The sequence below is a fragment of the Gekko japonicus genome, unplaced genomic scaffold (genome assembly GCF_001447785.1).
Source record: "Gekko japonicus isolate JY-2015 unplaced genomic scaffold, Gekko_japonicus_V1.1 scaffold6476, whole genome shotgun sequence".
NCBI lineage: Eukaryota > Metazoa > Chordata > Lepidosauria > Squamata > Gekkonidae > Gekko > Gekko japonicus.
The window spans coordinates 10,879-26,145 of NW_015167723.1; the positions used below are offsets into that span (position 1 = coordinate 10,879).

General features: G+C 52.3%; 1 protein-coding gene across 1 annotated transcript in view; it reads right to left on the reverse strand.

The window, feature by feature from the left end:
- Window positions 1–8,893: 8,893 nt before the first annotated feature.
- The window catches only part of LOC107112948 (granulins-like), a gene marked incomplete at its 5' end in the record, with an annotated part of 7,845 nt that continues 1,471 nt past the window's right edge, over window positions 8,894–15,267 (reverse strand). The window contains 5 exons of the mRNA XM_015414158.1: window positions 8,894–9,926; window positions 12,375–12,626; window positions 12,805–13,035; window positions 13,247–13,477; window positions 14,222–14,494. Of these exons, the coding sequence (XP_015269644.1) occupies window positions 9,780–9,926; window positions 12,375–12,626; window positions 12,805–13,035; window positions 13,247–13,477; window positions 14,222–14,494 (1,134 nt within the window). The remainder of the gene's footprint in view (window positions 9,927–12,374; window positions 12,627–12,804; window positions 13,036–13,246; window positions 13,478–14,221; window positions 14,495–15,267) is intronic.

Here is a 15,267-nt window from a genome sequence, read left to right on the forward strand (position 1 = left end):
CAGCTAAAAGGTAAAATGGGAAGAGAATGGCGTCTCCTTCTCAGTCAGAACAAAGAGAGGAAAGAGAAGCCAATATGCTAAATACTTGACACCTTGGTTTCCAATCAGACTAGCAAGTTAGCTCCAAAGTTCCCAGGCATTCTATTGTCTAAACAGATTGGTTACAAACAAACATGTGACTTCCTGTTGATCATAACAAACATCATTAACCCTGTAAATACTGAAGTGTTTTGACTTGTAACACCCAACAAAACCCCCCACCTTGCTGCTTCCTAGCTCAAAAGTCAGAGACCTGGCAGACTTGTCATTCCAGCTTCTCTGGTTCATCCTGGCCTTTGCCACATTCTCCCTAACAACACTCCCCATCTTCTTAGGGTGCATTCACAGAAGAACCATTGTGTCCACATCGCGGGAGGTGGTAGTTCCGCTCTATTCTGCTATGGTCTGGCCTCACCTGGAGTCCTGTGTCCAGTTTTGGGCACCACGTTTTAGGAAGGATGTTGACAAGCTCGAGCGTGTCCAGAAGAGGGCAACCAGGATGGTGAGAGGGTTGGAATCCAAGTCTTAGGAGGAAAGGCTGAAAGAGTTGGGTATGTTTAGCCTGGGAAAGAGAAGGCTTAGAGGGGACACGATTGCAGTCTTCAAGTATTTGAAGGGCTGTCGTGTAGAAGATGGAGCAGATCTATTCTCTCTTGCTCCGGATTGCAAGACTAGATCTAATGGGTGGAAATTACAAGGGAGTCGATACCAGCTAAATATCAGGAGAAACTTCCTGACTGTAAGAGTGGTTGAGCAGTGGAACAGTCTGCCTCGGGAGGTGGTGGATGCTCCTTCGCTGGACGTTTTCAAGCGGAGGCTGGACGACCATCTTTCGGGTATGTTGTAGGGCTATCTTTCAGCTATGCTCCTGCAGAGTGCAGGGGGTTGGGTTAGATGACCTGCAAGGTCCCTTCCAACTCTACCATTCTATGATTCTTCAGCCATTCTCAAAAGTACGTGACACAACCTACCACTGATTTCTCAGTCTCAAGGTTCTCTCTCCCTTCCAAGATCCAGCAGCCCCCACCAGTCCTCCCGAATTCTCCCAGAATAGGAGGAGACTGCGTAGGTGCCCCGACCTCGCAGTCACTCTTCCCCACTCCCTGGCAAATCACATCAGGAAACATTTTTTTCTCCAGGCCAGTTTGGCTGGAGATCCTGAAGGTTTTTTGTCATATTCTGGGTATGGAGCAGTGGTGTTGCGGGGAGGTATTTATGCACAGGGGGTTGGACTAGATGACCCTGGAGGTCCCTTCCAACTCTGTGATTAGACTCACAGTCTCTCATGTCCAGTGTCCACTTGGGCCCGCAAGAATCCTGGGCTTCATGAGTCCCAGCTGCCCTGCACCTGAACTCCATGGCTCTTCCTCTGTCCTTCTCAGGAACCACAAGCTGTCTACCTGCCTCCCAGGACTCCTGTCTGCCTTGCTTCCAAACAACTTGCTCTGAGAGAGTCTCAGAAAATCACACTTCCTGATCCACAGCTACTTGGTGAACTGGTTCCAACCTAAGGTCACCTCGGACTTCCTCCAGGAACCACTCCCGTCCCCCCGAGCCCCTAGCCTTGCTGCACTCAAGAACTCCTGTGGATTCCTTACCTTCTCCCTCCCCGGCATGCACGTCACCGAAGCCAGACAGATTCTCTTCCTCACCAGGAAAACCCACCGCGTCCTGCCGCCTCTGGGTGAAACTGCATCCTTCCTCCTCTGTCGCCTCAGCCGTCACCGCACTGAAGTGAGACAGAGCCTCTTCCACTCTAGGAAGACCCACAGCTGCACCTGGGGGGAAATGCACCCTTCCCCCTCTTGGGAAATCTCTCCCTCAGGGTCTGAAGATTAGCTGGCCCTCCCCCTCCAGGGTCACATGGCCTCTCCCTTCTCCCACAGTAACTTATTTATTAATTTTTTATTTATTCAATTTCTATACCACTCCATCCCGGAGGCTCTGAGCGGTTTACACGGGTATTTAAACTTCCTAGCTAGGGCCACACAATGTAGGGAAGGTGATTGCCTACCAGGCACCCCGCCGGCTTTGATATTCCTGTGGCTTCCTCGTGGTGGTTCGGCGCGGCTCTGCAGCGGCTCCTTCAGGGGAAGTTCCCAAAGCCCGCGACTGTGCGACGACTTGCTGCACTGGCCTCTGTCCGATTGGCTTCAGCCATGCTGCGTCGCTGCATCGCCGCGATCCTGGACCAGTCCCCGCCCACTATGCCAGCTGCTTGCCGTCGACTCGCCGCCATGTTCTTTTTTCGCGGGATCGCTCCACCTTCACCACCGTCGCCTCCCGCCAGCAACATAGTTCTTCTTTCGTTGCCGCTTTGCACCGGAGGCGGGTGCCCCCCTGCACCTAAGGCAGGTACCCATTTATCTACTTGCTAAGCTTTCGAACTGCTGGGTAGGCGGGAGCTAGGATGAGGGCCGGGAGCTCACCCCGGCCACGGTGGGATTCGAACTGCCTAAGGCAGTTGATGGATTATCTTGCGGGCTTTTTACTGCCTGCGCCACCACAACTTGACCCACCGCAACTTGACCCACTTCCTCCCCCCTGGTTGGTGGAAAGCCGGCCTTCTCAAAGACCTTCTAGAGTATGGCCGCCTCTTACCATGTTCCCTGAAGACTGGCCAACAAGGATATTCCAGCCAGTGATCACAGGGTAGGGTTGGTTCTCCACAACTGCCACCTTGCCGAGGCCTACCAGCCCTCTCCATTCCACAGGAATCCGTATGACAGGAACAGTGAGGGGCCCCCCCTGGATTTTGAATGCCATGTTGGGCAAAATATAAGTTTTGGACACCTTGCTAGGGTTACAGAGGAGCCTGTGTCAGCATATCCCCGGACAACTTGGTTGTCTCTCTGTATGTTCCCTCAGGCTTCTGCTGGCCTCATGGTGACCAAGTGGCACTCATGGTTAATTACAGCCCCTTGGCTCCTTTCACCTTTTGGGTGGCTGATGTTTTGGAGGTCTCAGCTTGTAACTGAGGACAGGCAGCTAGTAAGTGGCCTGCCCCTCCACAATTATAGCAGGTCCTAACCTGCGGCTGGTTCCAATTAGCCAAATCTGGGGCGTTCTTAACCTCTGCCTGGACAGAAGCCCCTCCCCCTTTTTGGTGGGGTATCTGCCTTCCCACCCCTCTGGAGTCCCTTCCCTTCTTTCCCCAACTGGAAAGTGTTGAGATTTATGTCAGAGTGATAGAGGTAGCAAGCAGTTACTATAGATCAGTTTGATCTGTTTGTCAGACCTAGCTGTCATGCTAATAATCATGTAATTACAGCCAGGTGTTTTCTAGCAGGTGTTGCTCTTTCAGGGCTTGTTAGAGCTAGTGATTACATCACCTTGTTAGAGATTGGCTGGGGTTTAGCATAATAGCTATCAGCTTAGTAAACTGGGACTAAGTTCTCATGGACTAAGGCACGACATGCTGTTCAATAGCCTGTAAATATCTCTGTATATATTCTCCTTTATAACTATATAAATTCTCTGTGCACCTTCATAACTGTTCAGTCTCCCGCTTCTTATTTACAATACCCAATAGGAAGTCCCTCCAGTCCAACTCCTCCCCTCTTCAGCACCAGCTCATCTGCAATTTCTGTGGCATTTCGGGGCTTTTTGTTCTTTACCAGACACTTCAGCTCCCCCCGGGGAGTTTGGAATAAAATTGGCCTAGCACCACACGTCTCTTGAGAAACCTGTATAAGGGTCAAGAAGCGACAATAAGAACCGGATATGGAACAGCTGATTGGTTTAGCATAGGAAAAGGAGTACGACAAGGATGTATATTGTCACCTTGCTTATTTAATATATATGCAGAATACATCATGCGAAATGCTGGCCTGGATGAATTACAAGAGGGAATTAAGATTGCTGGGGAAAAGATCAACAACCTCAGATACGCAGACGATACCACTCTAATGGCAGAAAGTGAAGAGGACCTAAAGAGCCTCTTGCTCAGAGTGAAAGAGGAGAGCGCAAAAGTGGGCTTGAAACTAAGATCATGGCATCCGGCCCCATCACTCCTTGGCAAATAGAAGGGGAAGTCGTGGAAGCAGTAACAGACTTCACGCTCCTGGGATCCAAGATCACTGCAGATGGTGACTGAAGCCATGAAATTAAAAGATGCCTGCTCCTGGGGAGGAAAGCGATGGCAAACCTTGACAGCATCACTCTGCCAACAAAAGTTGGTATGGTCAAAGCGATGGTATTCCCAGTAGTACTGTATGGCTGCAAGAGCTGGACTATAAGGAAGGCTGAGCGCCGAAGAATAGATGCTTTCGAATTATGGTGCTGGAGAAGACTCTTGAGAGTCCCTCGGACTGCAAGAAGATCAAATCAGTCAATCCTAAAAGAAATCAACTCTGACTGTTCCCTGGAAGGCCAGATAATGGAACTGAAGCTCAAATACTTTGGCCACCCAATGAGAAGGGAGCACTCCCTGGAGAAGAAGACCCTGATGCTGGGAAAGATTGAAGGTCAAAGAAGACGGGGACGGCAAAGGATGAGATGAGTAGACAGTGTCGTCTAGGCAACGAACATGAAATTGAGCAAACTCCGGAGGACAGCGGAAGACAGGAGGGCCTGGCGTGATGTGGTCCATGGGGTCGTGAAGAGTCGGACTTGACCGTGCGACTCAACAACAACAACAAGGACCACACAACTGGAACAAAGCCTCAAAGTCCCCGGCTTTTGCTTCTTCCACCCGTCTCCTCCCCATCTCAGTTTCACCACATACTCAGAATGGGTTCTGCACTGCTGTAGGGATAAGCCCCAAAATTGCTTCCGGAAGTGACCCACCCCCAGTTTGAACAGTTTAAAAACTGTGGCTTTGAAATCTTTAAAAGTTACTCCCCCCTCCCCCGCCGGGCACGCCGTGGTAGACAGCAGCCAGGCCCCCAGTTAGGATGCTACAGAGGTAGGAGGTATCATCTGCCTCTGCCACCCCACACTGCATAGCCGCTTTCTCAAAAAAATTTAAGATATACTGAGGGGTCTTCCCCCTCCTTGTATGGAGAAAAACCTTTGGGGGTAACTTATTTTACTGCTTTGTTCCGCTTGCAGGCACATCATGTTGAGTTCGTTTCTGCTTTTCCTCTTGCACAAGAACATAAGAGAAGCCAGTGTTGGATCAGGCCAATGGCCCATCCAGTCCAACTCTCTGTCACACAGTGGCCAGAAATACCAGGTGCCATCAGGAGGTCCAAGCAGTGGGGCCAGGACACTAGAAGCCCTCCCACTATTGACTCCCCCATCCCCAGCACCAAGAATACAGAATACCCAGCACCTCCCACCTGCTCAGCAATTTCATGGAGTGCCCATAAGTTCTTGTATTGTGAGAAAGGGAGAAAAGTACCTCTTTCTCTACCTACTCTATCCCATGCATAATCTTATAAACCTCGATCACATCATACTTCAGCTGTCGTTTCTCCAAGCTAAGGAGCCCCAAGCGTTGTAACCTTTCTTCATAGGGAAAGTATCCCAACCCTTTTATCATTCTAGTCGCCCTTTTCTGCACTTTTCCCAATGCTATAATATCCTTTTTGAGGTGTGGTTACCAGAACTGTACACAGTATTCCAAATGAGGACGCACCATCGATTTATACAGGGCCATTATGATACTGGCTGATTCGTTTTCAGTTCCCTTCCTAATAATCCCCAGCATAGCGTTGGCCTTTTTTCACTGAAGTTGCACACTGTCTGGACATTTTCATTGACCACTGATAAACATCCATGATATCAGCAACTTTTGACATCAGTGTGTATTTGTAGTTAGGATTTTTGGCTCCAATGTGCATCACTTAGCACTTGGCCACATTTAACCACGTTGACGCCCACTCGCCCATCCTCGACAGATCCCTTTGGAGTGCCTCACAATCCTCCCTGGTTCTCACCACCCTGAACAACTTCATGTCATCTGCAAATTTAGCCGTCTTCTCCTGCCTCACCAGCTCTTGCCTGCAGGCTTTTCTCTCCTCCTCTGGCCTGTTCTCCCTTCTCTCCTGTAGCCGCTCCTCCCTCTCGAGCTCGTTTTTGCTGCTCCGCCTGTAAACTCAATTCCTCCATTTCCAGCTGCCTGAGCAGGACTTAATCCTGCTGATGTGGCCCTCAGCTGCAGTCGCCCCTAAGGATTGGCCAACAGTTAGCAGGAGAGCTGTCTTCTCACCTGCAGTCTTATCCTTATGGTCTAGGTGCCGCTTCCGGCATTCTTCCCGCCTTTATCCTCTTCAGAATTCTCAGTGGCCCTTCTAAATCCATCTTAGCTACAGAGGTCATTTCGGGGGGGATCGCAGTTCCCCCGAGTGAGGTACGGGGGGCGGGGCACATGACGAAGCCCCGCCCCCCGCTTCCGGCCGCCCCGCTTCTGGCCCTCATTCAGCCAGGAGGAGGCAGGAGAAGAGGGAGGGTAAGTTGCTTCCTCCCTGCCTCTCCCCACCCCTGCCTGCCTGGGGCCAGGGAGGGCCTTCGCGGGGCTTCCTTGCACTCCCGCCGGCCTTGCAGGTCCACCGCCGGGCCCCTCATGGGGCTCGGCAGTGGAGCTGCAAGGCCGGCGGTGGCGGCTGGGACCGTTGGGCGCGGGGTGTGTGGCCTTATGACACACTTCCGGTGATGTCAGGGGGTGTGGCATATGCTAATGAGTTGTGCTAATGAGTTCCCCTAGCTCTTTTTCTACGAAACGACCCCTGCTTAGCTAGTCTGACCTGGCCAGGCCCATAGCCATGGGGGCTCCGGGGGGGAGCGATGCCCCCTCCCTCAGTCCCGGGCTGGAAGGCAGGATGTGTTTTGTGAGATGTGCTTTGTTGTGTGACCTGGGATCAGCCCTGAGGCCAACTGTTGAGTACTAAGGCAGGTGCCACCCGCTTGGACTGCAAAGCAATCACAACCATAAGAATATAAGAACGTAAGAGAAGCCAATGTTGGATCAGGCCAATGGCCCCTCCAGTCCAACACTGTGTGTCACACAGTGGCCAGAAATACCAGGTGCCATCAGGGGGTCCAGGACGTGAGAAGCCCTCCCACTGTTGCCCCCCCCCAAGCACCAACAATACAGAGCATCCCTTGCCCCAGCCTGAAAGTTCCTATCTATACCTTGTGGCTAATAGCCACTGATGGACCTTTGCTCCATATGCTTATCTAATTCCCTTTTGAAGCCGTCCATGCTTGTAGCCGCTACCACCTCCTGGGGCAGTGAATTCCACGTGTTAATCACTCTTTGGGTGAAGAAGTACTTCCTTTTATCTGTTTTAACCGGACTGCTCAGCTATTTCATGGAGTGCCCACGAGTTCTGGTATTCTGAGAAAGGGAGAAAAGTACTTTTCTCCACTTGCTCTATCCCATGCATAATCTTATAAACCTCGATCATGTCACTCCTCAGTCGTCGTTTCTCCAAGCTAAAGAGCCCCAAGTGTTTTATCCTTTCTTCATAGGGAAAGTGTTCCAACCCTTTTATCATTCGAGTTGCCCTTTTCTGCACTTTTTCCAATGCTATAATATCCTTTCTGAGGTGTGGTGACCAGAATTGTACACAGTATTCCAAATGAGGTGGCACCATTGATTTATATAGGGGCATTATGATACTCGCTGATTTGTTTTCAATTCCCTTCCTAATAATCCCCAGCATAGCGTTGACCTTTTTTATTGCAGTTGTATACTGTCTAGACATTTTCATTGAGTTATCTGCTAGGACTCCGAGATCTCTCTTCGTCAGTCTCTGCCAGTTCGGACCCCATCAATGTGTATTTATAGTTAGGATTTTTGGCTCCAATGTGCATCACCTTGCACTTGGCCACATTGAACCCCATTTGCCATGTTGACACCCACTTGCCCATCCTCGACAGATCCCTTTGATCCTGCGGTACCCCACTGCTTACCACCCTCCACTGAGAAAATTGCCCATTTATACTCACTCTCTGTTTCCTACTAATTAGCCAGTTTTTGATCCACAAGAGGACTTGTCCTTTTCTCCTGTGACTATTGAGCTTACTTAGGAGCCTTTGATGAGGAACTTTATCAAAAGCTTTCTGGAAGTCAAGGTAAACAACATCTATTGGGTCCCCCTTGTCCACATGTTTGTTCACTCCCTCAAAAAACACTAACAGAACCCATGCCGAGTCTGCCTCAGTAGGTTTTGTTCATCAATGTGCCTACTAATTCTTTCCTTAATAACAGTTTCTACCAACTTACCTGGTATCGATGTCAGTCTGACTGGGCTGTAATTTCCCGGATCTCCTCTGGAACCCTTTTTAAAGATGGGATTGACACTAGCTACCATTTGAGTTCTTTCAGAACTGTCGGATGTATGCCATCTGGGCCTGGTGATTTATCAGTTTTTAAGTTGTCTATCAGTTTTAGGACCTCCTCTCTCGTCACCTCAATCTGACACAGGTCTTTCACTACCCCTCCCGAAATCAACAATTCTGGAGTGGGCAAGCACTTCTCATCTTCCACAGTGAAGACAGAGGCAAAAAATGCATTCAGCTTCTCAGCCATTTCCCTATCGTCCTTCAGTACTCCTTTTACCCCTTGGTCGTCCAAGGGCCCCACTGCCTCCCTGGCTGGTGTCCCAGTCTTGGAAATTGTTCAAGGGAGCAATACTTTTCCTGGGCTGAGCTGCCTACCTGATAACTGAGACGTCTGTATTTTTGGAGCAGAAGAGTTTGGGGCTCAGCAGTAGCCGCTCAGGGCAGTTTCTGCCACCTTGTAGAGTACCCAGATGCGAGTTCTGCTCCAGCTGGCGGTCAGCTTCACTCAGTGTTTGTGCCTTGCTCTGTCCCGGCATGCGTTAAGACCAGACTTGCTCTTCAAAAGCGTTCCTCCACTCTCACACTTGACACTTGCTTTTTAAAATCAATCATTTATTGGATTTTTCCACTGGCAACATGAACACACAGCATCAGAATTTGATAACTAAATTAGCTCCTCCCCCCTCCCCCCTAAATGTGGAGCCTGATCAGCATTGAGACGGAGGGAAGGGAACAGAATGTGGTTGCCCTGCATGGGGGGGCGGGGGGAGAAGGTGAGACACGCTGGGAGGTAACAAGCAGTGGCCTTTATCAACTTTCTCTTAGTTGCACAAAACCAGACCCACCCACATCTCCTCCTCTCCCAACCCTGCCCCAGGGCTGCAAGTCAGATTCACAAATTGCCAGGCTGGTTTTTCCATGCACAGCAGTGTTGTGGTTGCTAGTTTAAAACCAGGGCGGAGGGAGGGGTGTTTAGAGAAACAACACACACACACGCAGGGAACATCACAACATTTCAAAAGCCCAGGAGCAATCTCGTAACATGTTCAGCAAGAGAGAATGTGCCTGGGAGGGCAAGCAGCCTCTCCCCAGCTGCCAATCCAGTGCCAAACTGATTATTAAAAGAAGTTCATGAAATTTTTTTAAAAACAATCCAGGGTCGAGAGCAGCAAAGCAAAAAGACGGGGTGCCCACAAAACGCCTTGGCCGGAAAGGTCAACTTTCCCCAGAGTCCAAACAGCTGTCTTGATTGTGGTCGTGGACCCCACAGCAGGGCAAGGAGTTACGGACAAGCCACGAGAGTGGGCTTGTTACTGTAGACAGTGCCAGGAAGGAAAGATGGCTGCCTGCCTCCCCTGTAGGCCGGGGCAAGTCGGCAGGAGTTGCCCCCCCCCCAATAGCTGGAACAGCAACGTGGCAGACATTGTTCCCGTGTCTCGCATTCCTCCCTGGAGAAGCACAGCTCACTCCCACCTCAATCTTGGGGCGAGCACACCCCAAAAGGCACTTCAGAGCAGCGGGAGGGCTTGCTTGGAGCGTGAGGAGAGCACGTCGGCGTCCCAGCGGAGGGGCCCTTTCCGAAGGCACTGCAGCCCTGAGGAGGAGCAGCGGAAGCCGAAGGGACAGCAGTGGCGCTTATCAGAGCAACAGGATCCCTGGTGGGGAGAGGGAGGAGACAGAGGAACAAAGGTTATGTCAAGGAGTCAGGGGTGTGTGGAGTCCAAAGAGGCTTACGAGTCAAGAGGAAGAACTCTTTTGGAGGCGGGAGGGGGGAACACCCTGTTTTCAGCCCCCTGGGAATGCTTCCACAGGCCATATTGGCTCGACCGCATCCTTAAAGTAAAAATAGGTAAAGGTTCCCTTGCTCGAAAGCCAGTCGAGTCCGACTCTAGGGTTGCGGCGCTCATCTCCGTTTCCAAGCCGAAGAGCCGGCGCTGTCCGAAGACGTTTCCGTGGTCATGTGGCCGGCATAACTAAACACCAAGGCGCACGGAACGCTGTTCCCTTCCCACCAAAGCGGTACCTATTTATCTACTTGCAATTTCTTGCTTTCGAACTGCTAGGTTGGCAGGAGCTGGAACTAGAGACGGGAGCTCACTCCGTCATGCGGCACACTCGGGTCTCGAACTGCTGAACTACTGACCTTCCACAGCCTGCAGTTCAGCGTCTTCACCACTTGAGCCACCGCAGCTCCTTAAAGTACCTTCCAATTAAAAAAGAACAACCAGCCATGCCACTAAAACAAGGAAGGTGGGGGGAGAGAAAGTCCTAAGAGCTTCCAGCAGGCAGTGCCTGAGGAAAAAGGATGGTGTGGAGAGAGGAGCTGTCATGATCTGGACTGTGCCAGTAGGGCCTAGCAGGCCCGGGGAGCCTGTGTAGCAGTGGGAGGAGGCCAGGCCTACAACTCCCAGAAGCCTCTGAGAGGTTTTGGAGCCAAAATGAGCCAATCACAGAGAAAGGGGACTTATACTAAAAGAACTGGTGCAAGAGAAAAAGCTGTTCTTCTTCCCAAGGGACAGGGTGAGAGCGAGAGGCTGCTATGGGGAAGAAACCCTCATCCCGAGGGAAGGGTGAGTAGTCTAAAGCCACTGGAGATAGTGAGCTAGGGGCCGTATAGTCAGACGCGTTAGGGCGTTTGATTCCTTTTCTTTTCACCCACTTACTGCTATTATTCCTGCACCTTGTTTATTTGACCTCCTATAAAATAAACCTTTTCCTTGTTGTTTACTCTGCCTGGTCCTCACGCCTATTATTCGGCCAAAAGGGATGTCGGAATGTCTTGGGAGGGTGCTCTGGGCCTTCTCAGGGGATCCTAAATCCAGAGTGGTGGCAGCGTCAGGTGACAGCCCCACCTGAGCCGTGACAGGAGCCACAGGAGATGCAGGGTTCAGCCTTGCAAAGCCAAAGGCCAAAATACAGACCAATCCACCATGAATGTGGGCATAATATTCCTTATGAAACCGCTGCCATACAGCAAACCAAAGGGGGCACTCGGGCCAGTCCGGTTTCAGCTTCCCACAGCCCACTAATGCTCAGGAAGGGAGCAGATGGGATGCCAGACAGCCTCAGCAAGGGGTGTCTCTGCCTTGCCAGGGCCAGTTCTGAAGCCAAGCCGCCCAAGTGACTCCTCAAGTGGGCACTGTGCGAGGAGAGCGCTGATGCCCCGCAGAGACTTGGCTTCCTCCCATCTCAAAAGTGGCCAAGGGGCGTGACTGGCATCATCTGCTGGGCCTGCCCCTTGCTCAGAGAACAGGGATGGGCCTGGGCCTGCGCAGCCACCAGCTGGATCTGAGCCAAAGGCCCCTGAGACTTGGCAAGCAGTGGTGATGGCCCAGCAGGTGATGGCATACCTCTGGGGCGGGGGAGGATATAATAACCTTGAGCCGACCCCTGCCCCTTGCTCAGAGAACAGGGATGGGCACGAACTGGATCACAAACTAAACCTCGTCACGAATTCTGGCCGGTTTGTGATGTTTGCGAACTGAAGAGCTGCCATGAACCTCCACAAATTTTAACGTGGTTCGTGAAGCACAGAAAGCAGGGGCTTAAATCGTTCGCTTTCTGCTCCCCATGGCTTTTCGCAGGGAGCAGAAAGCAGGGGTTCAAATTTTAAGTGGCTCACAAACCAATACGAACCCATCCCCATAAGAGAAGACAGAACCAATACGAATCCATCCCTATCAGAAAAGATAGAACAGGGTGTTCTGGAACTTCCCTCTGCAAGACACGACTCTTGATTGTGAGCGCTGGACACTCGCATGAGTCTCTTCGTGCAAAGGGGCCATGAACCAGCTCACAAAAGGATAAAGCATCTAGGGATACCACCTGGCTGTGGCCCAGGGCCTACAAGCAATGCTCCCTCTAAGCTGTGAAGTCTTGTGAGCGAAAAGTCCACTTTGTGAGCTCCTGGCATTAAAGTTGTGAGTGAGCGATTTGGCTGCTGCATAAATTAGTTTGCTCTGGAGCCTTCCTCCCTGAGCTAAGACAAAAATGTATGAGCCGGAGGCTAAAAAACTGTGAGCTGGCTCACACTAACTATCCCAATTTGAACTCCTGCCCAATCACCTCCCGCCAACCGTCCTCCACAGCCCGGGCACACCAACCTTGTTGTACGGGCAGCACGCCCATCCTGTGCTCGTCTGGCAGCAGGTCTGGCGGTCGTGGCAGTAGTGCTGAGCGTCACAGGGCACATCGCGGCCAGACGTGGCGGCACGTGGCGGACTCAGCGAGACCGAGGCCTGCACTCCCTCGGCTGTCGGGGACTGGGGCTGCTGCTGCTTCTCGCAAGTCTGGGCTTTCAGGTTGCAAGTGTAGCCTGAGGGGCAGCAGTGCTGGTGGTCCGCACAGCAAACAGCCTGCAGGGGCAGAGAGAGAGAGAGATGCCAGCCTTGTGCAATGTCATACTAGAAACAACAACAACAGAAATGGAGCTTAAATAACCAACCGGTCACAACACTTCCAAGTCCTCTGAATTTAACCACGCACCCTGACCCAGAGCTGGGCCTCGAGCCGGGCACGCCTTCACTCACTCACATTTGGCAGCTGGCAGCAGCTCCAGGTGCCAGCCTTGCTCTTGCAGCAGGTCTGCCCCTCTGCACAGCTGGTGGTGTCGTCGCAACGGACGTCCCGGTTCTGCAGCGGGTCAGCAGCGGGAAGTTTGGGTCCCCAAGGCAGGGCGCGCAAGGACTCGTGGCAGCTGCCGCTGGCCACATCACAGGTGTAACCCTGGGGGCAGCAATGCACGTGGTCGGCACAGCAGACAGCCTGCGGGGAAGAGAGACGCGGCATCACAGGAGGTAGGGGTGGGGACCGCGGGACAAGACGGTTTGGCTTCGTGGCTCAGAACAAGATGAGAGAATCCAGCATCTCCTCTGCCTTGACTCACCGGCTCTCCGTCCCACCCCACCCCACCCCTGAATGTAACTACGCACCCTGACCCAGAGCTGGGTCTCGAGCCAGGCACGGCTTCACTCACGTTTGGCAGCTGGCAGCAGCTCCAGGTGCCAGCCTTGCTCTTGCAGCAGGTCTGCCCCTCCGCACAGGTGGTGGTGTCGTCGCAACGGACGTCCCGGTTCTGCAGCGGGTCAGCAGCGGGGAGCTTGGGTCCCCAAGGCAGGGCGCGCAAGGACTCGTGGCAGCTGCCGCTGGCCACATCACAGGTGTAACCCTGGGGGCAGCAATGAACGTGGTCGGCGCAGCAGACAGCCTGCAGGGAAGAGAGACGCGGCATCCCAGGAGGCAGGAGTGGGGACCGCGGGATGAGAAGGTTTGGCTTCGTGGTTCAGAACAAGATGTGAGAATCCAGCATCCCCTCTGCCTTGACTCATCGGCTCTCCGTCCCGTCCCACCCCACCCCACCGCCTACTTGCTACTCACCCATTGGCACGAACTCAATCGCAAAGCAAGATTCATCACAAATTTTGCCGTTTGTGGTTTGCAAACTGAAGTTCATGACCGGTCTACCATCACAAACTTCCTGCAAAATCCTAAAGCAGTCCACGGCGGTTCATGGATAGAGCAGAAAGCAGGGGTTTAAAGGACCTCTGAGTCCCTTTAAGCCTCTGCTTTCTGTTCCTGGCGAAAGCCACAAAGACAGCTGTTTCGTGCGACAGCTGTTCCGTGCCTTCCTGTGCAGTCCCTTTCAAGTTTAAAAGGACTGCACAAGAAAGCATGGAAAACAGCTGTGTGTTCCCTGCCGTCCAGCCATTCTTTACACAAAACCCCGCTGAAAGGGACCTCAGTCAAACAGGGTTTGTGGGGCCATGTACCACAAACTGGTTTGGTTTGTGGTTTCGCCAGGAGCCACAAACTGACACAGACGGCATTTTTCTGGTTCATGCCCATCCCTACTCACCCACCCTATCTACCCAATGCACAGAAGACCAGAGTATTCTAAATCTTGCCTTCCATCACACTGCCTCAGCAGAAAAAAAAACTCCCACAAGCTCACCTGTGCGAAAGGGCAGCACCCCCATTTGCCTGAGGACAGCTGGCAGCAGGTCTGCCCATCGGGGCAGCTGGTTTGGTCATCGCATCTCACCAGCCTGGCCAGAGCCGGAGGCACCAAGAGCCACGGGGATGAGGGGCTCCTTGCGACGTGCACAACTGCGGGCCTTTTCTCCAGCCAAGGGATGCTCTCCCCGTCCTTCACGCAGGTGCCCGCCGACGGGCCACAACGGAAGCCGCTGGGGCAGCAGTGGAGGTGATCCGGACAGCACACCGCCTGGTGGTGGTGGGAAATGACAAGGGAAGTCACTGGGCTGGCAGCAGACACTGGACCACAGCACAGGTGAACGGGCACCTTCCCCCTGCCCGGACCTACACGGCTCTCAGCTAAGGCCCAGCTAGTAAGTCTTTCTAAAGAACGTTTTACTGGGGTGTAAGTCCCCGATCCCCAACAGCGTGGGGGAATTCAAGGAAGTGGGACTGAGACCCCGCAGAATCGCTGCCAGACGAAACAAAACCATAAAAGATCCAGCAGCTATATGAAATGGGAAAACCAGACTTTCAAGCTTGACTTGGCAGCAGCAACTCTGGGATCTGCCCCAGTCTGGTAAGAAGTCGAGGCCAAAAGAATGTCACCCCCACCCCCTTTGCTGCTTACTTGGAAATCCTTAAAATTTCCTGGTGGCAGCAGAATCTACCCTGTTTAACAAAATAAAGAGAACTTTTAAAGTGGAACTAGTCCTCCCCAATAAGGAGGACGTCACAGGGCACATTCCTCTGCCCTGCCCTACACGGCTCTCAGCTGAGGCCTAGCTAGTAAGTGTTTCTAAAGAACATTTTGCTGGGGTGTAAGTCCCCGATCCCCAACAGCGTGGGGGAATTGAAGGAAGTGGGACCGAGACCCCTCAGGATCGCTGCCAGTCAAGACTAAACAAAACTATAGAAGATCCAGCAGCTACACGAAATGGGAAAACCAGACTTTCAAGCTAGACTTGGCAGCAGCAACTCTGGGATCTGCCCGAGTCCGGTATAAAGTCAAGATCAGAGGTA